The sequence below is a fragment of the Cygnus olor genome, chromosome 8, assembly GCF_009769625.2.
Source record: "Cygnus olor isolate bCygOlo1 chromosome 8, bCygOlo1.pri.v2, whole genome shotgun sequence".
Classification (NCBI taxonomy): Eukaryota; Metazoa; Chordata; class Aves; order Anseriformes; family Anatidae; genus Cygnus; species Cygnus olor.
Genome location: NC_049176.1, coordinates 8,437,338 through 8,459,865, shown reverse-complemented (window position 1 = coordinate 8,459,865; position 22,528 = coordinate 8,437,338). Strand labels below are relative to the sequence as shown.

At 37.2% G+C, this 22,528-nt stretch overlaps 2 protein-coding genes across 5 annotated transcripts; one reads left to right on the top strand and one right to left on the bottom strand.

The window, feature by feature from the left end:
• Positions 1–46: 46 nt before the first annotated feature.
• RO60 (Ro60, Y RNA binding protein) lies at positions 47–17,701 on the top strand. Of its 3 annotated transcripts, none has more exons than XM_040564984.1 (9): positions 47–263; positions 4,939–5,537; positions 6,049–6,269; positions 6,524–6,670; positions 7,430–7,567; positions 7,883–7,999; positions 8,758–8,871; positions 9,299–9,445; positions 10,771–17,701. In XM_040564984.1, the coding sequence occupies exons 2-9, from the start codon at positions 4,958–4,960 to the stop codon at positions 10,921–10,923; spliced, it is 1,617 nt and encodes a 538-aa protein (XP_040420918.1). In that variant the 5' UTR covers positions 47–263; positions 4,939–4,957; the 3' UTR covers positions 10,924–17,701. The 3 variants fall into 3 exon arrangements, 2 of the variants coding, with proteins under 2 accessions (XP_040420918.1, XP_040420920.1); XR_005821912.1 differs by having other exon boundaries at positions 52–263; positions 8,758–8,864; positions 10,771–10,984; XM_040564986.1 differs by lacking the exon at positions 47–263 and having other exon boundaries at positions 4,937–5,537.
• On the bottom strand, positions 17,008–20,866 carry GLRX2 (glutaredoxin 2). Of its 2 annotated transcripts, none has more exons than XM_040564989.1 (4): positions 20,763–20,866; positions 20,376–20,445; positions 19,754–19,930; positions 17,008–19,125 (listed from the first exon to the last, which is right to left on the bottom strand). In XM_040564989.1, exons 1-4 carry the CDS (start codon positions 20,795–20,797, stop codon positions 19,006–19,008), a joined length of 402 nt encoding a protein of 133 aa, XP_040420923.1. In that variant the 5' UTR covers positions 20,798–20,866; the 3' UTR covers positions 17,008–19,005. The 2 variants fall into 2 exon arrangements, with proteins under 2 accessions (XP_040420923.1, XP_040420922.1); XM_040564988.1 differs by lacking the exon at positions 20,763–20,866 and adding an exon at positions 20,682–20,759.
• Between the last annotated feature and the right edge of the window lie 1,662 nt (positions 20,867–22,528).

Here is a 22,528-nt window from a genome sequence, read left to right as displayed (position 1 = left end):
CCGGGGCCGGCGGCGCTCCCGCCTCCATCCGGGCACTGTGGGCGGCCCCATCCGGGGCCCGGGGATGCTGTCAGGGCGCCGCCGGGCGGAGCTGCTGGAGGCGGCTGGGGGAGACGGGGAGCGTCCGGCGGCCGCTGCGGGAGCTGCTGCCCCGCCTGCCCGAGCCGCCAGCGCTGCCGGGTCCGCCGGGAGCCGGAGCTGCGCCGCTGCTGGGCGTCGGGGGCTGCCGTGGGCCGGGCGGGCCCTGACCTGCGGCCTCGGAGGCAAGTGGGGGGCTGAGGGGCGGGGGGTGGGGCTGAGGGGGTCTGGGGGGGGGGGCTGAGGGGGTCGGGGGGAACTGAGGGGGGCTGCGGGAGGGCTGAGGGGGTTATCGTGGGGATCAGGGGGTTGGGGGGCTGTGGGGTCGGTGGGGGCCGGTTGCCGTCCAGGTGCCTGCTCGGAGCCGCCGGTTTCCCGAAGCACGGGGCTGGCCTGGCAGGCGCAGCCCTCAGCTCCGAGTCGTTCACCATCCTCGGTTTAGGGCTGGTTTCAGCCTAGCGAGCGCAGAGTGGGCGAGCGCGGTTTCTCACAGGACAAAGCGTATATGGTTTTGAAGAATTTGAGGGCGATTTGAAGTATTGTCTTTAAACTTTCAGTGCAATTTTTTTTCCCCACAAACATCCAGCTTAGTCAAAGTCTAACTCCGTATGCTTTCACTGTAGAGTTTGTTTCATCACTGCTAACCTAGCAGTTTAAATTTAAGAACTTAAAGACCGTGGTTCTGTTAAAGCTTTGTGCTTTAAGTATATTTTTTTCATATGTACCTGAAACTTGTGCTGTAAGGCATCTCTTAAGAAAACCAAGAGTGATTTAGAGTAGTCACAGAAAATGTAACTGAGGCTAGCTTGCAGAACTCGGCTGTGTTATGGTCCAGTAACACATGGGTATTGACTTGTCAGTCAAGTCTTAACCGTTGGATAGGCTGTTTAGTGCCAGGCAAACCCATATTTTACTTACAGATTTATTTATATTATGTTTAGAATATATAAAAACTCCTTCCCTGTGGAAAACAGTCTGGTAGATTATAGTTTACATTTGATAAAATTCATCTACATGGAGAAGCTATGCTTACAAATGTCTAAAAAAGCAAATATAAAATGGATTAATTACTGCTTTACTAAAAAACCATAATAATTTAACTTCAGCATTTTAGTTTGAATCGTTGATATCCAGCTATGATCTTTCTCCTGTTAGCGGGAACTGGACGTTGTCAAGCTGGACAGGTTCACATCATTATTCTTTCATTAATAATTTAATTTGTTGTAAAGCGTCTAGTCTGCAACTTTTAAGGCTTTTCACATTGCTGTTTGCATTCAAACAACTCAGAAGTTGGAGATGGTTATGGAAGCAGAATATCCCTGCTGAATCCTCCATGAGTACTCAAAATTCAAGTTCACTGTTGCAGCTCAGTAGATGAAGAGTAGGGTTTTGGCTGGGCAGACATTCGCTGTGTACATACATTTATCCAGCTGAGAGAGTGAAAGCTGTGTGCATTTACAGGTGTTAGAGGAGGGAAATAACCTTAAAGTCGGGGCAGAGGAGAGAGACTAGTTAGTGAGATGGAATAGCTTTGGGAACTTGTAAGGCGGAAATGTAAAACAGAACCTAGAAGTGGCCAACATGATTTAAGTAGTTCAACGCCGAATAAGGGTGTTAAGGAATTTATAATTTGTATTAGGACCCAGAACATGCTGTTGATTTGAACCTCTCTCAGTCCATGAGGCAGCAATGAACCATTTGAGAAATGTCTGTTTTGTATCCTAGATACAGGTAATTGGAAGCATGCTAACTGGAAAGCATTAATAATTTTATTATTTGGCTGCTATTCATTTAGAAAATTAGAAAAGGTTTCAGAAGACTTGTTGTAAGTGTTATTATTGGGAGAAACATTGCAGGTAATTCATTTCATTGTGAAATACTGTGTGCCATCTAGGAAGACAACTTAAAGGGCTGAATGAAAATGAAGGTGGAAATCATAAGAGTGTAAAACAGTATCTGTTTTTACAGCTCTATGAATATTCCTAAGGAAGCCAATCAAAGAGCTAAGCATCAGAAAAACTAGAAGTGTGTATCAGTAACTGTCTTTTTAGAATATGGATGTCTGTGTCAGAAGCCAATAGGTGCTACAGTATACCTACCTCTTTTCAGTGCTGTGGGTCCATACAAAAGCCTATCAATTTGAGTGAATGTAAAAATTGTCCATTAGTAACATAAATTAATGATATTTGTTACATAATGTAACAGAGAAGTGCAGCAGGATAATTTTCTTACTTACTGGTTAGCTCTAAACTTGTTTAGTACAATAAAATTTTAACGTGACATAGCATGTTCCCACTTAAAGGAGTTTTGCTTTTCAGGACGATACCTTTGATGGAAATACTGATCTTGCATTATAATACTTTATAAACAGCAGCAACAACAAAATTTCAAATCAGATAACTATTAACTGTAATTTTAGAAATGTTAAAATTCTTTCATTTAGGTTTTGTTCCCGTTCTCACGGTGGTGATGATAAGGATAGCTAATGTGTCATGGTGACTAGAAGACTAAGCATGTGAGGACATTATAATTGGGTGTAGTCCAAGTGAGACAGCGAGTGGACGTATCGGATGGAACCCATGCAAATGGAAAAATATAGGGAAAAATACTAAAATATTAAAAGAAATGCTCATATTTCTTAATATAATCTGCAGGGACATGCATAATAATCAGTGAGATCATAAACATTTTGATTCACCGAAGGCATGGCCCTTCCAGTTCAGTTTAAATCTTGGTAATCCATAGGTGGGTGAAAAGAGTTTTCAAAAAAAAAAGAAAGTGTTTTGTTACAGTGTAGTAATGTTTGTTATGGCACAGATAGGAAAGACGCAACAAGCAATTATTCTGTACATTTCATATATATGGAGATCCAGCTACTCATGCATGATCCTTTCTGCATTCCGTTCTTACTTATACTTCAACATAATGGTGTTTTTCAATTTTTTTTCACACACTGAGGTTTTTTTTTTTTGGTTGGTTGGCTTTTTTCCCTGAAAAATATACTAACGGATTTCTGATTTCTGGATTTTTGTTTGGATTTTGTATGTTTATTATGAAACATTACCTACTGCGTAATGAAACTAACTAATTGAAATGTACTGAAAAAAAAAGCGTTTAAGACATTAAAACAAACTGATATGGTACTCATGCATTGCAAATACCACTCTTGTTATTTTCAGTGTATTTACATCCTTCAGATGTCAGTGAAAAAGTCAGATGAACTATGATGTATTTAAATGGGTTTGGCAGGAAACATGGTTAGAATATTTAAGTAATAAGGAAAACAGCTGAGCTTTGATGCTGTGAATAATATAGTTAAAGATGTTTTTTAGTTAATTTTTAACTGAAACTTGCTTTTTAAAATCAGGTACCAGCATTTGGCTTTTTTTTTTTCATAATTTTAGAAGCATGTAGAATATAATGGGACCACTGATGATTGTTCATGTTGTTTGTTTGTTTTTATTTACTTTATTTTTAATTCTGGATGCAGACAGCACATCATTGCAGGTGGGCAAGAATGGAGGAAGGTAGTCTCTAGCCTCTTGCAGAGAAAGGAAAATTCTGTGTCAAAGAGAAAGTACAGAAGTTGTTTGTAAATAAGTATGTTACTCCGCTACAATGGGGAAGAAGTCTTTGTCTGCATTAGTGACATTTATTTGCGCTAACTTATCGTGGTCAACGAAGCAATGGTGTTCATCTTCAGTATCCAGAAAAGCACGTCAGAGCAAGATACGTACAATAATTAAAAATTGCCAAGTGGATTTCTTTGAAACGTCATTTGTATGTGCATATTTTAAGATCTATATAGAGTTTGATGGATTGGATTACTGGTACTGTATGTTTGTGTGTGTGTGTAAGCTGGTACCTCTCTAGGCTGTTTAGTGTCTCTTTACTGAGGAACCTGAATTTGTTGTTGTCATGTTAATGTTTTGGGGCTAGTGATGATAGTGGGGGTTGGAATTAGATGGTCTTTAAGGTCCCTTCCCCCCTAAACATTCTATGATGATGGATTTTCTTTTCTTCCCATAACCCTGCTGATTTTGAGCCACCTGCGTTTATTTCAGCTTGCATATTATGGGTTGAATAGTATAATGCTAAATGTTGTTTGGGCAAGAACAGTGTTGTTGCCTACAATTACTACTGCAGAACTCTTTTGCAACTCAAGAGTTTATAAATACAAAGACCTGAAGGGCTCAGACTCTGGATTTTCGTGGTGTTTCCTTGCTTTTTAGCTTAAAATGTAAAGTAGTACAAGATTTGCTGATATGTCTGTGTCTTGGATCTCATTTGAAACAGCAGACTGAGCCTGTAATAAAGATATTTTTTTCTTGAGCTACTGCCAGTTGCTAAAAAGCAGTTTTGAAAGCATCGCTGAAGTCCACCGTATTTAAACTCTCACAAAGTCTTCTGACTACCTAATTTTGCAGTATTTTACTTCTTTATTTTACTGTCACGTTTCTTTGGTTGGTCAGTACGACCAGTCCTTCTGCAAAACAGAGTGGGACAGGATCTGAGTTTTGACCAAATTCTAGTATACAATCTAAAAACCTACCAAGGAAAGTAGTGGCAAATGGGAATGGTGCAAGCCATGTTTTCTGTATGCCACTGATTGGGGTAAGGTTTTAAGGAAATGAATTTATCACCGTTATAACTCGGAGATTATTTTTTTTCTTTTTTTTTTTTTTTCCTGTAACTGGTATTTGTTATTGCACACTAAGAGCAGACTCTTAATAGGTTTACAAAGGAAAAATTACAAATGTATGAATATGATACATACACTTAGATAAGAAGCAATAAAAGGATATAGTCATCAAGTTCTCACAGTACTTTTAAATAAGCTTTTTATTATTCTTTCAACAGACGTTTGGAAGCGTAAACAATGGAGGACGAGGCAAACCAAGTGCAATCCCTGAATGAAAAGCAGGTGCCGAACTCCGAAAGCGGTTATGTGTGGCATGTCACCGATATGAATCGACTGCATCGTTTCTTGTGTTTTGGTTCAGAAGGTGGTACTTACTGCATCAAGGAGCAGAAGCTGTGCTTTGAAAATGCAGAAGCTTTAACGAGGCTAATTGAAGAGGGTAGAGGTTGTGAAGTTGTTCAAGAGATAAAGACATTCAGTCAAGAAGGCAGAACAGCAAAACAGGAGCCCCTACTTTTTGCTCTTGCAATCTGTTCGCAGTGTTCTGATGCAAAAACAAAACAAGCAGCGTTTAAAGCTGTTCCTGAGGTGTGTTGCATACCAACTCATCTCTTTACTTTCATCCAATTTAAAAAAGATCTGAAGGAGGGCATGAAATGTGGCATGTGGGGCCGTGCACTGAGGAAAGCTGTTGCAGATTGGTACAATGGAAAGAATGGCATGGCTGTTGCTTTAGCAGTTACAAAATATAAACAAAGAAGTGGTTGGTCTCATAAAGATCTTCTGAGATTGTCCCACCTAAAACCTGCCAGTGAAGGTAATATGCTTTTTATTTACCTAGAAATAATATGTTTTAAGCCTCTTATATTTACTGTGGAACTATTTTGGAAACACCGGTACCAGTGTGGAATGATGACATACTGGTGATCATATCCTGGAACTGAGTGATCACATCAGAAATATAACTGTTTATCTTCAGAGGTAAACAGGGTTTATGTCTTTTTTTCTCTGCGTATGTCAAGAAAAGGTAAAATAATACAATTCCCTCAATTTGTTGCTATCCAGCTTACAAATGATGAAATAACCTTTTTTCATCATTTGGGAAGATATGTTGGTTTGGAATGAATTAGGATCCTGGCTTGCAAGGAGAATAAAACAGCTGCTCTAACTTGTATGGGGATGAACTCTTTTAGCTGGTCAGCAGGTCTGGGAAATTCCATTTATGGTGGTGGTTTTTGTTTTTAACAAAAAAACGCGCTTTTTGCTTGCCAGAATGATAAATGCCAATATAAAGAAGGTAATCCTGCTTGGAAAATATTTTTCTATAGGAATTGCTATAGTCACTAAATACATTACCAAAGGGTGGAAAGATGTCCAAGAAGCTTATAAAGACAAAGCAGTTTCTGCTGAGACTGAAAAACTTTTAAAGTATCTGGAGGCTGTGGACAGGGTGAAACACACAAAAGATGAATTGGAAGTTACTCATTTAATAGAGGAATATGGTCTGGTTAGAGAACATCTACTGACAAACCATCTGAAATCTAAAGAGGTAGGTGAAATTCAGGAGCTTTGTATTCTCTTTAGAGTTAACACTTCTTAGAGTATTGAGTCTTGATTTCCATTAAAAAAGCCCTTATGGTTTATTTTTTTCAAGTTTATTTACACAAGTGGCTAATTTAAAAATAATAAATATTTATTTTATAACTTGAACATTTATTTTAAAATACCATTATTTAATGTGCAGATGTCCGTTTTTGTACTTGGGAATCTCATCTTTTTTTCCTTCTCTTTCTTTGATCATAGGTTTGGAAGGCATTGCTGAAGGACATGCCCATTTCTGTATTATTGAGAAATTTAGGAAAGATGACAGCAAATTCAGTTCTTGAACCAGGAGGCTCAGAAGTGGCAATAATTTGCGAAAGACTAAGAAATGAGAAATTACTAAAAAAGGTAAGACATTTTTCACAATTGTCTGACTGACTTTTAACCGCTTCTAACCTGTATTTCTTTAGGCAACCTCTTTACAGAATAAAAGAGAGATTCTTTTTAAGAAATGTGTAGCTTGTTCTTAAAAAACACCCAAACAACAACAACAGAAAACCCACACAACAATAGTGGAATTACCTGCACCTTGATAATAAAACTTTAATAATTTCTCATTTGATTTTCTTCGCCCCTATTTCCAAAACTTCTTTACAAATGAAGTGTATTGACAGCTAGGATCTTTTCTTAAATTAAGGTCGAGGCAAGCTTAGCTTGTTGGGTTCATCCATTGCTCCAGAGTGTTGTAATTTAGAATCAGCAACACAATCCTAAAAAGTGAGTGGAAGCCACTCTTATAGGATCCTAGGAAGTGAATGAAGAAACTAGCACAGCAGCTGAGAGAAAAAGTGACAGAACAAGGAGACTTTCTCCTTTCAGAGTGCTTTATTTTTTCAGAGATAATGCAATAAAAGGGAAAAGAGGGTTCCAATGGAATTCATTGGAAGATTCGAGAAAGGGAATGAGGCTCATCGTTACCTGTAACTGACAACTATCAGTTCATGCTACAGCTTTAAAAAAAGACTGCACAAACCATTTGAAAAAATTGAAGTAAACAGATCTTGCAGTAGGATCTTCTTTTTAGTTTGTGTTGCCTTTTTTTTTTTTTTTTTTTTTTTTAAGTGAGTTGACTTCTGAAAATTTACTGTTGATTTATTTTGTCTGTAGGGTAGAGTACATCCATTCCATATATTGGTTGCATTAGAAACCTATAAAGCTGGACATGGAAGCAGAGGGAAGCTTTGGTGGCGTCCTGATGAAGACATTTTAGAAGCTTTAGATGCTTCGTTCTACAAAACTTTCAAGGTAATAAAGTTCTTCAATTCACTAAGCTTTTTGAGAAGTCTCTTTTTTTCTGAAAGCTGATAAAATAATACAGAAAAATTTGTTGGGTGGATAATATTTTTAGAACTTTTTAATTATAATCTTAGTAATAGCTATTTTATTAAACAGAGGACAAAAAAAAACAATTTTCATATATTCAACTTTTGGCAATGTTATTGTCCCACTGTTGCCCCAAAAAGAATTAAAAAAGAAACGCACACTTCTATGGTTGAAAGTAGAAGAAGGAAGAAGTTAATATATTATGTAGATATTTTCTTACTTTTTTTTTTCTTTTAGACAATTGAACCGACAGGGAAACGTTTCTTACTTGCGGTCGATGTCAGTGCATCAATGACCCAAAAAGTGTTGGGCAGTGTGCTGAATGCTAGCACGGTTGCAGCGGTGATGTGCATGGTGAGGCATTAAATTTCTTTTATTTGTAGCTATTTGCAGCTTGAGCTTTCCTTTTGATACAAAGGTACTCTAAAGCTGGTTAGAAACCAGAAGGAAGTTGATATATATATGCGTAATTTTTTATTATTATTTTTGTTACCGAAGGTGTGGCTTTATGCCTTACTGGTAGACCAGATGCTTAAAGCAGCCAGATTCAGAAAGGTCACTTTAAAGAAGCTGGTTTCCAGTTTTAATCAAAGTGGTCAAGGCTGCTTTTTCACTTATTGAAACTGAAAATACATTGAAAAAAAACCACAAAAAAAAAAAAAAAAAAAAAAAAACCAGAAGCATTAATAATTTAATACAGATTGGATTGAGAAATTTTGGGATAATTCTTCTGTGCGTTTGAGCTATTGATGCTGACTTTGTATCACAATGGCTTTCACCTCAATTTGATATTCTAAAGCTTCTTGTGTGTTTATATTAGGGTAGAACTTGTTTGCATTGAAAAATGTTTAGTGTTTTATGTCAAAGGAGAGAGAAGAAATAGGGAAGTATTTTTAGTTACAGTAATTAGAACATTTTTTTTAGCTCTGATTTTGCACTGTCTATTCACAGTAGTATTACAAAGTAAAGTATAGAGTGAAGCTTTAGCGTATATAATGAGCCACGCTGACTTGCATACAAAAGGGTAGGATGCATGTTCAGCAGCGAATGTCTTGGTTCAGTCAGCAAAAGTTCTAAGTAACATTTTGATTTTTTGTCTTCCTCTTTCTCAGGTTGTAGCACGTACTGAGAAGGATTCCCATATCGTTGCCTTTTCACATGAAATTGTCCCTTGCCCTGTGACAGCTGATATGACGTTACCTCAAGTTTTAGTGAAAATGTATGAAGTATGTAAAAATAATTGAAAAAAATGCATTGCCTTTTTTTTATTTTATTGTTTTTAGTGCTGTGGTTAGTCCATATCTGTGTAGTAGAATGCTGTGTATTTTTTTTCTCCCTTTTATTTAGGGGAAGTCCAGCAAATGTCATTATTTCAACTGCCTGAATATTAAATAAAGCAATTTAGAATGGCATTGCTAGATCACAATGGCTTAATTTGAAAACAGTAACTTCAGTTATGTCATTATTTTATTTATTTAAGTGAAATGAATGAGTGAACTGTTGTTTTGTTGTTTAACAAAGACGATTCTGTATGTGATATACCATGAGGCTTACATAAAAAGTAATTTTTCCATGAGTTACTAATTTCTGTAGTAATGTGTTCCATGTGTGTATATATATTATATATATTTATGTATTTTTTTTTCTTTTAAGATTCCAATGGGTACGACTGATTGTTCCCTTCCAATGATATGGGCTCAGAAAACACAGACAGCTGCTGATGTCTTCATTGTATTTACTGATAATGAGACATTTGCTGGAAATACTCATCCTGCAACAGCTCTTAGAGAGTACAGGGAGGTAAATATGCTTCTGAGTGCTTGCAATTGATGAATGCAGTACAGAATAAATACTAGTTCTCTACGTGTTTTACAGATTAAACAAGTTGTCACTATCTGCAGTAAATAATAATCTCTATATTGTTAAAAACAAATTCTATGCTTAGGCTGAATTAGTGGAAGTAATTGCTCATATTCAAAACCATTGAATTGCAAAAAGGATTTGTAATTAACCTACTTTGCTAGCTGTACTTGTAATATCAGTGAAAATTTGTTTGGCACTGAGAGAGTGTATGAATTTCTGCATTCTATAATTCTATAATTGATTCTGAATTCTATAATTGATGAAATAAGTTTTTTACAGGAGGCTCTTAAATAATGGTACTGTGCTCCCAGAATTAAATTAAACTTTGATCTCTGCATTAGATCTCACAAACATTAAACAAAGTGATGAAGACAAGTCTGTAGGGAAACCCTCAAGATGATAAGGTGATAGTACCATGTGAAGAAAGCCCTATATGTTTTAAAGTGGCTATGTATGCTGTGGAGCTCTGCATTTTTGAAACAGAACTAAGAAAAACACTTCCTACCAGCACGTTGCTATTAAAAATTATTTGAACGGCAAGCAATCTCTTAGGCTTAATGGGAACTATTTCTAAATTAATATATTTTAAACTGCAAAGACAAGTACGTATGGACATTGATCTTCGTACCATGTCCACCCATTTGAAATTAATACCAGAATCTTTAACTTGCCTAGTGAACCTTGCCACAGAGTTATTTAGTTGAGATTAGCTCCCACTCCTAAATTTTTGCTTTTAACAAAGTATTCCCATACTCTGGCCTTAATATCACTTGCTTTGTTTTAACTTACACATTACTGACATGTAAATCAGCTCATTTAGCTGAGGTGTCCAGGTCACAGCTGCTTTATTTGTTCAACCGACACTTGGACTCCTTGCCTGAGACAAAAACACGCTCCTTGATTCATATTAGATTATTTGATTATTATTATTGAAAGTTTTCTCTCAGAATGATCTTCAGAATAGCAAATGCAGTGTTTACATTTGAAATCTATAAATCTTAATATTGCAGGGAAGTTTTGCCAATAGCATTCGTTGTAGTTTATTTGTATTTGTTTAAATATAACTGTTGTTTTTACTGCAACTTAAGTATGGTGTTAACAGGCAGTCTGCAATTCTTGTTACGGCATACCTAGGTTCTATCAGTATGCCTTTTCAGACAGTGGTTTATGTATGCCAGATAGCAAGATTTGGCCGCTGTCTGTCATGTTTCATTTACTGTATATGTGTGTATTTCTGAAAATATTTTTTGTTCTTCCTCTAGAAAATGGGTATTCCTGCTAAATTGATTGTATGTGGAATGACATCAAACAGCTTTACGATTGCCGATCCAGATGACAGAGGCATGTTGGATATATGTGGCTTTGATACAGGAGCTTTGGATGTTATTCAGAACTTCATTTTGGATTTGATTTAGCATTCTAGGCATCTGCTCTTTCCAGTGGGTCCATTGCTGGCAACAGACTTTTCACCTTGGGAACTCCCAGCCAAATATACTTTATTAGAATATGGCACATTATATACATATCAGAGTGTAACCGTTTTGTGAAGAGAAAACAAGAAAAGCAGATGAGATACCGCTTTTCTCTTTTCTCCTATTGCACACAATTTAAAGTAACAATGGGAAGTTTGTTAAACGTAGCTACAGGGTTACACAACATGTAATTTAATTTCATTTATAATAGATTATAAATACTGAGATTTCTTTTTTCCCCTGTTGCTGTGGAATGCTTGTTTGCAAGAGTGAATTGATGAATTATTCCTAGGTTGGGCAGGACAGAAAAGTGGTTTTAGCTTTTTAATAGTGTTAGTTTAACAACTAACATTAGTTTAGAGGGATCTTTCTTTAGGCTTTTTTTTTTTAACAAATAACTAAGGTTCAACAGTTTCCATAATTATACTTTAGATCTACAAAAGAAGTATTTTCTGGCACATGTGAGACCATGTAACTGTGACGCAGTATAAAAGTTACCCAGTAAGATTTTATACTGACAAAACTGAAAGTGGTAGAGCTCATGCTTCTATTTAGATTATCTGGATTTTTGAGGATAAAGTAATTGTTTCTAGAGAGAGGGGTAGTTTCTGTACAATGCAGTTTCAAAAGCACTATTTTAGATTTCATGTGCTTTGGTGAACGTTCAACAAACTTTTTAGTAGCGAAAGGTCTTGGAAATGGCTAGGAAGCCACAATTCACTACATGTTATAACTTAGGTAGCATCAGCCCACTTTCGTTGAGGAAGATCAGCAAGTGCATGCGTCTTAGCCTACTCTTGAAAGCCGAGTAGCAACAACCAGAAACAAATAGCTACGTTTTCTTCAAAGGAATGTATTTGATGATACAAAAATCTTCCTAATGAGAATACTTCATTTAAAAAAAAATCTTTTTGTAGATTAACATTATTTCTGATTTCTTAAATTAATTCAATCTAACATTTTTCCAAACTACCTCCAGTTTATAGTGACCAATTCTTAAAAACTTTTATGAAGTGTACAGTTGCCTCGTTCTCAAAATCTTGTTTAGGAAGTGATTGAAACTGGATTTTTATTTTTATTTTTTTTAGTCTGATAGTAAGAGTGTGAGTAAATACAGAGAAAGCTAGTGAATATCTTACCACTTTGGAACAGGAACCAATAGCAATTCATGTGTATGTGTATTTAAATCTGTGTGTGTGTGTGTATTTAGGTATGTGTGTATAGGGGGGAAGTTAAAAGATCTCTTTCGCAGATCAGTCTTAAAAGATGAGAGCTTTTTTCAGTGATGCTTTTACAGCTTCCCCAAGATGTGTATGTCAGCCTCTTTTATGCTAATTCTGGCTGTTTTAAACAGTGAATTTGGTGTTAATTTGAAAATAATTATGGTTTATAAAGATAACCCGATTGTGGTAAATGACATGTAAGACCATATTTTTCTGCCTAAAAGACAAGCTTTTAAATGTAAAATTCAAGTTCATATTATACTTTTGATACTTGTAACGCTTTTCATTATGCCTCCTACATATTGACTCTAAGTTCAAAGCTTGCATTCTGTAGGAGGGTTATCTATTTTGGTGCTATCTAAAATGTGAGATTACATGTTACTGAAGGTATTCTGCTACACACTTCTACACTACCTAAATGAATAAATCAGAACGGTGAAGGAAGCCTTTTCTGACATTGATGTACAGAAACAACTCTAGAGTTGTTTTAAATCTGTGGCTTAAAGAGCTGATGGTAAGAATGTTAGTTTTCAGTGGACATGAATGTAGTTACTTCTGAATTATCCCTACTATTACAATACAGCTCTGATAGAATGCTTGAACACAGGACTACCACCAGCTTGTCAGGTGACATCCAGAAAAAAACAAGTGTTCCTGCAAAAACTGATAAAATAGCACTTTGAGTTTGAAAATTAGCCATTTCCTTTGAAAAACTTCTTACCAAGTGTAGTCTCCTTGCGAAATGAACACAATGAATATGGGGCGTAAATGCACTTGCTCACTACATGTAAATTATTTAAAGTAAATGCACTGATGTTTTGGAGTTGTTTTTGGTAGTAATGTGTTTTAAATGAGGCAATAGTCAAACACCTGATTAGATGTTTCCTATTAAGCTAGCGATGTTGAAAATAACTGACAGATAAGTATCTTTTGCAGGTACTTTTTCTTTTTTGAAGTAGTATTTGTGAAGTAATAGGAAATATTTTGGACTAAATATGAAATGAGAAACTTAAACTGGTATTTCAAGTAACTTTTTGCAGTTAATTGCATAAATTTACTGCAAATAAAATATTAGACTAGTTATTAACAGATTGATTGAACAGTTATTGTAGCGTTGCATCTTTGAAAGCAGTCCGGTTTAAAATACAATTCCTTGAACTACAGTAAAAGTGAAGGTGAATTTTTCAGTAGAACTTAGAGAAAATGTTGACACTAGATAGCTATGTGCTATGTTAAAGATAGTCACCCATGCTGGAGTACATAATTTGCCCCTAAATATTTACCATATCTCTGTACCAAAAAAATCTTGTTAGATTATTGCAGATGGTTGGTTATCCAGTGTAAAGCTAGCACTGTTGAGATCATCTTGTCACCTGCTCCTCCTTTAAAGTTTCCACAGAGAGGGGAAACTGAAGTAAATGCTGACAGATGAAACTTGGCAGTATGTTGGCCCTTGTTCCTCCTATTTTCTGTCTGGGGTTGGTTATTATCATACAGTAAGGGGCAAAGAAGACTGATGCTGTGTTTTCCTTTTCCGTAGACTGATCTTTATTATCTGTCCACATGCTGAATTTTAGGGGAACTGTCTGACTTGTTTGCCGTAACAAATTTCTCCTGATTTTAGTCTTTAGTTATTAAACAAATAATTTCCAAAACAATACCTGGACATGTGAAGAGGAAACAATTACTGTATTTTTTTTAAAGGAAAAAAAAAAGCTAAGACAGTTGCTCAGCTTAAGTGTTAGTTCAGTATACAATAAATAAACCCTTTCACTGAAGAGTGGACGTGACTTTTTCAAGTTAAATGTTTGCATTGGAGGAACACTGACTAACAAAACAAAAATGGGGCTATAATTGTGCACTACAGTTTAGCAGTAAAAATAGAACAGGAAAGATTTTAAAGATAGTGAAGTTTATTCAAAATGTTAAAAAAAAAAGCAAAAAACAATAAAAATCTAAATGCAGAGTGCAGGTGTAGACTAGGTGAATGCAGGTTTCTTATTTGTCAGAATTAACAGGCTTTCAGTTTGACTGTCATTTCACTGTGAGCCCCTAGTAATTCTTAAGTGTTAGATTATTGTCTAAGACAGTAATGTTCAGGCACTTTAGCATAAAGAAAGAAGAAAAGGATGTAATACTTGGAAGCACAGCAGAGGTAAAACGTTCTTCTATAAAGAAGGGCTGTAACCAGTGGACATCAGAGGTCACGTTTCCTTATAGCAGTGATACAGACAAGAATGTGGGCACGCGATGCTCAAGAATTCTTTAAAATTATGCATCGGTATTATGTGATGAATAAAGACAGTAATAATTTTGCCAAGAATTAGACTTTTGTGCCAGGATTTTTAGACCTATAGCAAGGAAAAGGAGAGTTTGGGATGCTTGTAGAACTTAATTACTGGTAGAACTGGGGTCTTAATCCACAGTTGTGTGTTTAATAAAGAGAAGTCTAAAAGTAGGTCTAGGTCTGAAATTAGCATTGCCAGTCTAACTGCCCAGTATGTAACGGCCACTAATAACTGGCCGTAAAGTACCTTGCTGCTCTAAACCACTGTTAAACCTGTTTGTTAAACATAAATCATTGTGGGGACAGGACATTTGTTCTTTTTTGTTGTTGTTGCTTTTTAATTGGGGCCCATTAATACCCATTTATGGGTATGGCTTTCAAAGGCTATTCAACGAAGTGTATGTTCTTGGCTTAAAAAGTACACCAGCAGTTGTGGAAATGTATTTTAATAATGACTCTGTCTGTAAAAACACTAGGAAAACATTTTTCTCCATTGCAAAATGCTGTGCTGCTTAATCACATAGCCACCATACCAAAAGCATTAGTATTGGTTCCGTTTGTTGATTCTTCTATTACCCATTTTTTTTCTGGGCTCTTCCTTTTCGCCGTTAATGTTGGCTTTTTTCTCCTTTTCCATCACCTCGTGAACCCAGACCTATACTTGAAACTCTTCTCACAAGCTCTCGTCCTTTCCTTTTTTGCTACTGTTCTAATTCTGCCTTTTTGCTGTCATCAAGCATGTTAGCTTAGCTAAGAAACTTACGCCAGAACTCATGTCATAGTATTTATCTTAACTTAAAAAAGGACAACTTTTTCACTTTCTTTGATTATATAAATATCTAGTAAGATATTTAATTTGCTGTATCTATAAGATTTTGGTTAAAAAAAAAAAGTTGCATAAATTACAAAAGCGTATCTTTGTTTCTTTAAAAAATCTAACATCTGCCTGTGAAACTAAATGGCTTACTTTTATAAAACAACTATTTAAAATTGGCTTTTCAAATGTAAAGCTTCTTTCTCGAGTTTGTTGGGTAGGTCAGAGCTTTTCATTCTGTCTTACGTTATCAAGTTGTAATAAGCAGAATTAAGGAAACATTTAAATGAATCTTCTGGATGAGTGGGTAGCTTCTTAGCAATATTGAAAATATTTGAAGAATAGAATGTAGAAGTAAACCTCAGCAAAAATCACTTGTCTTGCTTGCGCTTTTAATCTTCCTTGTTTTTTTAAGCATTTCATCACTTTATTGGGTTTATTTAGCTATTTGCAGTGGCTCACAGTGGACAAATACGCTGTAAGTAAATTGTTCTACGGGCTTTATTGCTGAAATGGTAGAGATTTCATCATACCCTGACAGAGTACAGTGTACAACGTTGCTGAGTAAGACTTAAGGGGAAAAGATAAAACAGTAGGATTGTATTTCGTATGTGCTGCTTAAAATTAGCTAATTGCAGCATAAGGTATGGTGTCTTTAAGTATGTGTGCTTACATTTGGATTTATGATTTTGATACTGTAACGTGTGGTTTCTTTAGGTATTTCTGCATTCTGAATTTAAGTTTAAATAAATATATATATTTGCATATATATGTGATACAGTCAGAACTTTCACAAATACTTCATTAACAAATAATGAATGGAAATAGCTGTTTCCGTAATGTTACCAGCTTTTTAGTTAAGCACAACTATTTACGATAGAACGTCTGTTCTGTTACGTTCTCATATAAAAGTGCAGTTCTACTCTTTCAAAATTCTGTAGACGCAATGAACAGATACATGCATTCACAGCTCTGTCTGCTTAGTTAAATAACTTGATGTTTGTTTTTAGCTACTCATGCTTCTTAGGAGCATACTATTTGAGCTGGATGAGTGCTTAAGTATAATTCCTATTACAGAATATTTTAACGGACCATTTTTAACATTCACATCCCAAGACAACCATTATTTTAAAATAAACAGCTTTTGTTCTGGAGACAATACTAAGCAAAAAATATGGAACTTTTTATTTTGAATGCCTCTCCCTGCCCTTTTTTGTTCCTAGAGTGGAACCACACTGAACTGCCGTATCATGTTTAAATAACTTAAACATAACATGACTTTGTGCCATCCAATAATGAAGGCACTGTCTTGCTGCTACTTTCTATGAAACAATACAAAATGAATGAGAAAACATTTGGATGGGGAGCCTTAATAGAGTTGAAGAGAAATAATAAACTGGCACTCATGAGGCTCTGCAGGCGTACAGTAGGCTTTCTCAGCTGTTGGAATGGAATATTGCCTTAAGTGCCCTGGGATTTCTGAAATGTAGAACTCAAAGTGGTATTTTAAACTACTGTTTTGGGACTTTTTCTATCAGGGAACAAAATGAAAAGTGAGGTCTTTGAAAAATTCCTTTGCATACTGTTATTTTTACACGATGGATTTACAAGCTTTCAGGTGCAAAATTGTTAATCTTATAAGAAAACAAAACTGGCCTAAGAATTATACACAGGGAAAAAGAATACTTGGATACCAGCACACGTGCAAACTAAATTGCTTTATTAAGTATAAATTTGGGGAGAGATGCACATTTGATGGCGTTTTAACTTAATGAGCGTGTCCTTGTAAACAAAGACTTAAGGCAATGATGAAACTAGCAAAAGGTAGCGAATTGCAATAATAATATAACAAGGTCAGTGTGTTTAGTTAGCTAATCATATGTTAAAGATGCACAGTGCAGATGACTGTATACTGAACTCTTTTTACAAACTGTTACTTAAATTTATTTCAAAGCTGCACTGCAACAAGGAAGTTGTCAAATTCAGATGACAGCCTTGTAATCACAATTATCCGAGCTGAAGATGGATGTGGTGCTTTGTTTCCTTGTGGAAAGAAAGTTGTTTATGTGCACGCAGTGCCCACAACAATGGAAATAACAGACGTCTTATTCACAAGGAGTGAATAAAAATAGACTAATGTTTTTATTCTAAACTGTGCATCTTTAGTAGTGTAATTGTCCCTTTTACTGAGGAAAGGGATATAATTTTCTACTCACGTATGATGAACTTTCCTGAAATAACCAAGTCTTGGCATTGGCTGCTCTGGCTTTGGATGTACATTGTACTGAAACTATTGAATTTGGATTTTTTAGACATTTAACTGCAAGTTAATATTGCTAGTAAACTGCATTCTGACTGTAGAACTTAAGTACTAAATAAACTCTATGCATATTAGACCCATTTTACTTGGTCTTAAGTTTCATAATAGCACTGGATTGATGATGATGTAGAGTTTAGTGTCACTGAGCTGCCTGGCTACACCAGGATATTCCAGAATGACAGCGTCTAGACTGATACAGTGCAGAGTAAAGATGAAAGCAATTACCTACCACTCTAAAACTGCAAGGATCTCTATTCCCTTTTTCCATAGCACTTGAACTTATAATTAAGTACTTACAAGATCAGATGATGAAATATGAGGGAGGTAAACAAAGGTGGATATCCCCTACCATTCATGACTGTCAAGGGAGAACCTCCTACTACCTTAATCTTCCACAGACATATATGACCAAAGAATTTAATCAAAGGACAGGGGCTAGGTTTGGGAGACTGTTGTAGTTCAAGCCTCTTCAGAAGATCCTAAGATACTCTCATACAATGAAAGCCTAGTCAGTGTTAAAACAGTGACTGACCCTTTGCAAGACCGCAAAGTTGCAGGTTACGTGTGATCGTCTGCTCGAATTGAGAGCAACCGTATGAGAGATTAGTGAAGCTGACCTACTTCCCCTACTGCCAGCCTCCTCTATTAAAAGGAATGACCGATACCACAAAGGACACTCACTGATTGATCCAATACTTGCATAACACATTCCTGTAATTTACATTTAAGTTCTCTTGTAAATAAAATTACAATTTAAGTTACACAAAAATAGGTGGTTTCAACACTATTTAGAAATACACAAAAGCAGAGCCATTAGGTACTGCTTTTAATAACAGGCAAAAAAAAAAATCAAACTAGTACAAGTAATGTAGAAGTAACAAATGAACAACAGTTAGAAACTTGACATGCAGCAACATCACTATAAATGTGATGCTTTGTACTTTCTGATTGCAATTTGACATTTAAAATTTAACAAAGCCATTAAGTTGACCATGTATTGTAACTGTGGCAGAATGAGACTAGAAAGCAATCTTAGCTGCAGAAAAAAAACAAAACAGGATTCTTCAAAAACCTTAACTCTACTACAGTCAGTATTTCATTGAAGCATATTACCACCAATGCAACACCAATAAAATGACATCATTAGAATACACTTGGAGTTCCAAGAGGTACATAACGATTGTGGTAAAGCTGAGGCAAGGAAACAAAGTAATTTGTCAGTTCCATAGAGTCTGTGTCAGAGAACAATCTGAGATTCAGAAATTCTTGGCTGGAAGCAGTTAACCCGAGCTGATGCAGTGCGTCTTTGCAATCTTTTTAACTTGTCTGAATTTTTACCTGTTTTATATAAAGGCAGAACTAAGCTAGGCTAGATGGTGGTTCAGGATTTTCCTTTCAGTTGACATTGATGAATCAATGGCAGTAGCTTGCCTTCTTCGTGAAGTCTTTGAGTATCTGTAGCACCTCCAACAAAAGTCCCATTAACAAACACTCTTGGGACCTATCAAGAACAAGAAAATTGCATCAGTCGCTTGAAAAAAAGAAAAAAACGTAAGCAAATCCATATGGACTCAAGCACTGTTATGTATGCTTACACATTCCACTCTTAGCATAGGTGTGGGTGTGTACGTATATAGTGTATACACACACACACAATATTTACTCTCTTATTATGCATATTACTGTTTCAATATTACTGTACAACTCCTGTTTCCATAATATTTACAGAAATGGAAAACTTTGTTCACTTGCTACTCAGAAGTGGGTTTGAAGTCACTACAGGGGAGATTAATAAATTCAAACAATTGAGTCAAGTGAGGCTATGTAAAATTAAGGAATGACAAACATGGTAAGTGTTAATACAATAAATACGTCTATACAAATGAAAACTGACTTTGATACTTAAATCATCTTAGTGGCAGTACAGAAAAGATCACCTCTGAGGGACAGCCAGAAGGTCTCAAGAAAAAGCACAGAACCCTTCTGCAGTACCTTGTTTTTCATTTAGGAGCTTGTATCCCAAGTTTACTCGGCCCAAAAGATTGAAGACCTTGATATGTCCATAACCCACAGAAAACACGTAGTTTAAGTTCTTATTTTTCTTATTACGTGTAAGAAAGTATACTCACTGTTCTGCCACCAGTCATCTGTTCAAGAACGTCTTGTATCTGGCTTCCGTTTTCATTCAAGTCCAGTTCTACAGCGGTGTAATTTACATTCATGTGCTCAAAAAGCTTTTTGGCCTTTTTGCAGTAGAAGCACGTTGTTTTAGAGAAAATGACCACACAGTTCTCTGAAATAATCTCCTGTATATTTACGAGAACGTTCAAGTAAGTGAGCCTTGTTTTTAAGTCAGTGTATTTTAACAGTATCCGACAGCCATGAAAACAAACGGGGAAGTTATAAATCTGCTATAATTGTAACAAATGTTTGGTAGCAGTAATTTGACTAACTTTAATCCCCAATACTGATAACAGTCCTGAATTAGACTAGAAGACTGAAGAAAAACATACAAAGGATACAGCCTGGAAAGACCAGGTACCAGCACTGGGGATGAACAACGCTGCCCATATTACTTAATACTAACATTAATTACAATTAACTGTTAAAAATCGGGTGGGATAGGCAGAACTTACAGAACTTCTTTGTGTAATTCAGACAAGCTTTGAAGCAGCCACGGTTTTTAGAGAAGTTGAAGACACGAACAGCTGAAGGCACAAATAACGTTGTAAGACACAAGCAATTTGTTACCTGGATTTGATTCGCAGCGTCATTGCTAGACAGTCCAACAGAGACGGGCTGGCTGTTCCCCATCCTAAAGCTAAACAGAAATACAAGTCAGATCATACAAGCTTACAAAGAAATGACAATTTTCAGCTCACAAATTAAAGTTGTTTTTTTAAAAGGATCGTAGTGCTGTAAATATTTCATGTAATTTTCCCGTCACACTTGGCTGCAACGCCGGGCGCTGTATTGGCTCCCACAGCGTGCAGGACGATCAAAATAAAGTCTGACTTTACAGACTGCACGGAAAGCGGTTGCTTTCTCCAGACAAACACTTTAAGTTTCCTTTTCAACGCCGACGACCGCGGGCTCTCCGGACACCCTCCCCCTTGTCCCCGTCCCATCCCCACCCACCCCCGGCGCAGGCCTGCCGCCCCCCGCGGCAACATGGCGGCAGGCCGGAAGGGGCGGGGCCCCGGAGTCCTCGCGGCGGTCCGGTGCCGCTCGAGGCCCCCCCTCCACCCCCTCCCCGCCTCCCGGCCGAGCGCGGGGCTGCCCGCGGCGCTGCCTGCTCTGCTCCGGGGGTGGCGCTACGTGGGACGCCTCTGAGCCCCTGGGGAACTGCCAGACGGGGCTGCGGGTGCCCTGGGTTCGCCCCGCCCGCCTGCTGGGGAGGAAAAGTCTGAAAGTTGTGGCCTCGGTCACTGCGCAGCCGTCAGTCCTGTGATAAACAGCACAAGGAAATCGATTAATGTGTAAAACCGACCCCTGTTCGCTGCCGGTGCTGCCTTAAGGGTAACAGGTTGATGTGGATTCAGGCACGGTGTGTTTATTTTGCTCCTGTGCTACAAGACTCGAGCAATCCTTCTTGATGTACAGGGTCTTGGTGAACTTACCTGTGACTTGAAATTGTCAAACCTTCTTTTGATTGTATAGAAAACGTGGATGTAGTCTGTTACACCACGGCTGTGTTAGTTTACAAATGCAGCTGGAACCTGTACCCATGCAGTGTGCTTTCGCTGTACTAACCTATAACATATTTTCCCATTTCAGATAAAGGTTTTCTAGCTTCATCGCCTGGGCTAAAGCTGATAAGCACTTAGGTATCAAATACCATGTGGTAAAAATAATGATTGATATTCTCACGTGATTCCCAAAGCAAAGTCTGAACTGCTCTGTATACTTCTGTCTAAAACTTTTAACGAAGGCATACTGAAGTAAAAAGGTAGATCAACCACAACTTCATGAAACATAATGACTTTGTATGTTGCTAAAGAAAGTATTCGTAGTCTAGTTAAAAGCTGCTGAGGTGATGCCAAGTGGTTTTTGGATGAGAAGCAGAAACAGGACTGGAACCACTGGAAGAATTTCAAGTTCCATTTCACTTTTTTCATGGGTTGCAGCTCCAGTAAATCTAATGTGAGAAATTACATTCTGTTTATTCATTATGGTTTTGCTTCCTCAGTACATGAATGCTATTCCTAAGTACATAGATAATATTCCATGACAGTTGAAAAATAAATATTGGAGGTGATTGGTATAATTAGTGATGTTACTAGGTCTAGCATATTTGTGTATTAAACTCTTTTGACACCAACTGTGAAATATTAGAAGCAGATTTGCGATACCACTAACATCTCAGACCAGGAAATTATAGAAACTGCTGACTGTTTCGGCAGTCTTGGTGTGTGCTACTTATAGGAAGAAAAATGATGCAATTATGCTCTTTGCAGTCTTGAAATGGGTTAAAATTTTCTGCTAATACTGAAAATGTTAAGAACATTCTGAGCATAAGCCTTCAGGAGAGCTTTCCTCCAGGTGTAATATTCCAGCGTTGGTGTTGCCCAGCAGGTATCAGTGCAGCGGGCTCTGCTGTGCAGCTCATTTCCAGTTCTGTGGTCGAGCAGAAGATGTTAAGTTGGACAGACGAGAAAGCAAAGGTGTGCTTGCAGGGGAAAACATGAACTTGGACTGACAAGAAAGCATGACAAGAAAGCATGACAAGGCATGCTCGCAGGGGAGGCTTTGTGCGGCTGCTGGGCTGAGCGGTGCCACAGGAGCCCCACGAAGCCCTCCCCTCTGCTCTGTACGGACCCGGTCATGCAGGTGATGAGGAAATGGTAGGTGTGTGAGGAAATACCAGGCGTGGGGCCTTGTCAGTGGTTTTTGCAAAGTCAATA

Excerpts from the sequence above, each read along its gene's own strand:
- GLRX2 (XM_040564988.1), bottom strand. The coding sequence starts at position 20,752 with ATGGGACGGGGACAAGGGGGAGGGTGTCCGGAGAGCCCGCGGTCGTCG. Across the intron at positions 20,446-20,681 it reads TTGAAAAGGAAACTTAAAGT|CTTTAGGATGGGGAACAGCC; the intron begins GTTTGTCTGGAG and ends ATTTCTGTTTAG. Across the intron at positions 19,931-20,375 it reads ACGCTGCGAATCAAATCCAG|GAGATTATTTCAGAGAACTG; the intron begins GTAACAAATTGC and ends GTAAATATACAG.
- RO60 (XM_040564984.1), top strand. The coding sequence starts at position 4,958 with ATGGAGGACGAGGCAAACCAAGTGCAATCCCTGAATGAAAAGCAGGTG. Across the intron at positions 8,000-8,757 it reads TTGCAGCGGTGATGTGCATG|GTTGTAGCACGTACTGAGAA; the intron begins GTGAGGCATTAA and ends CCTCTTTCTCAG. Across the intron at positions 8,872-9,298 it reads TTTTAGTGAAAATGTATGAA|ATTCCAATGGGTACGACTGA; the intron begins GTATGTAAAAAT and ends TTTTCTTTTAAG.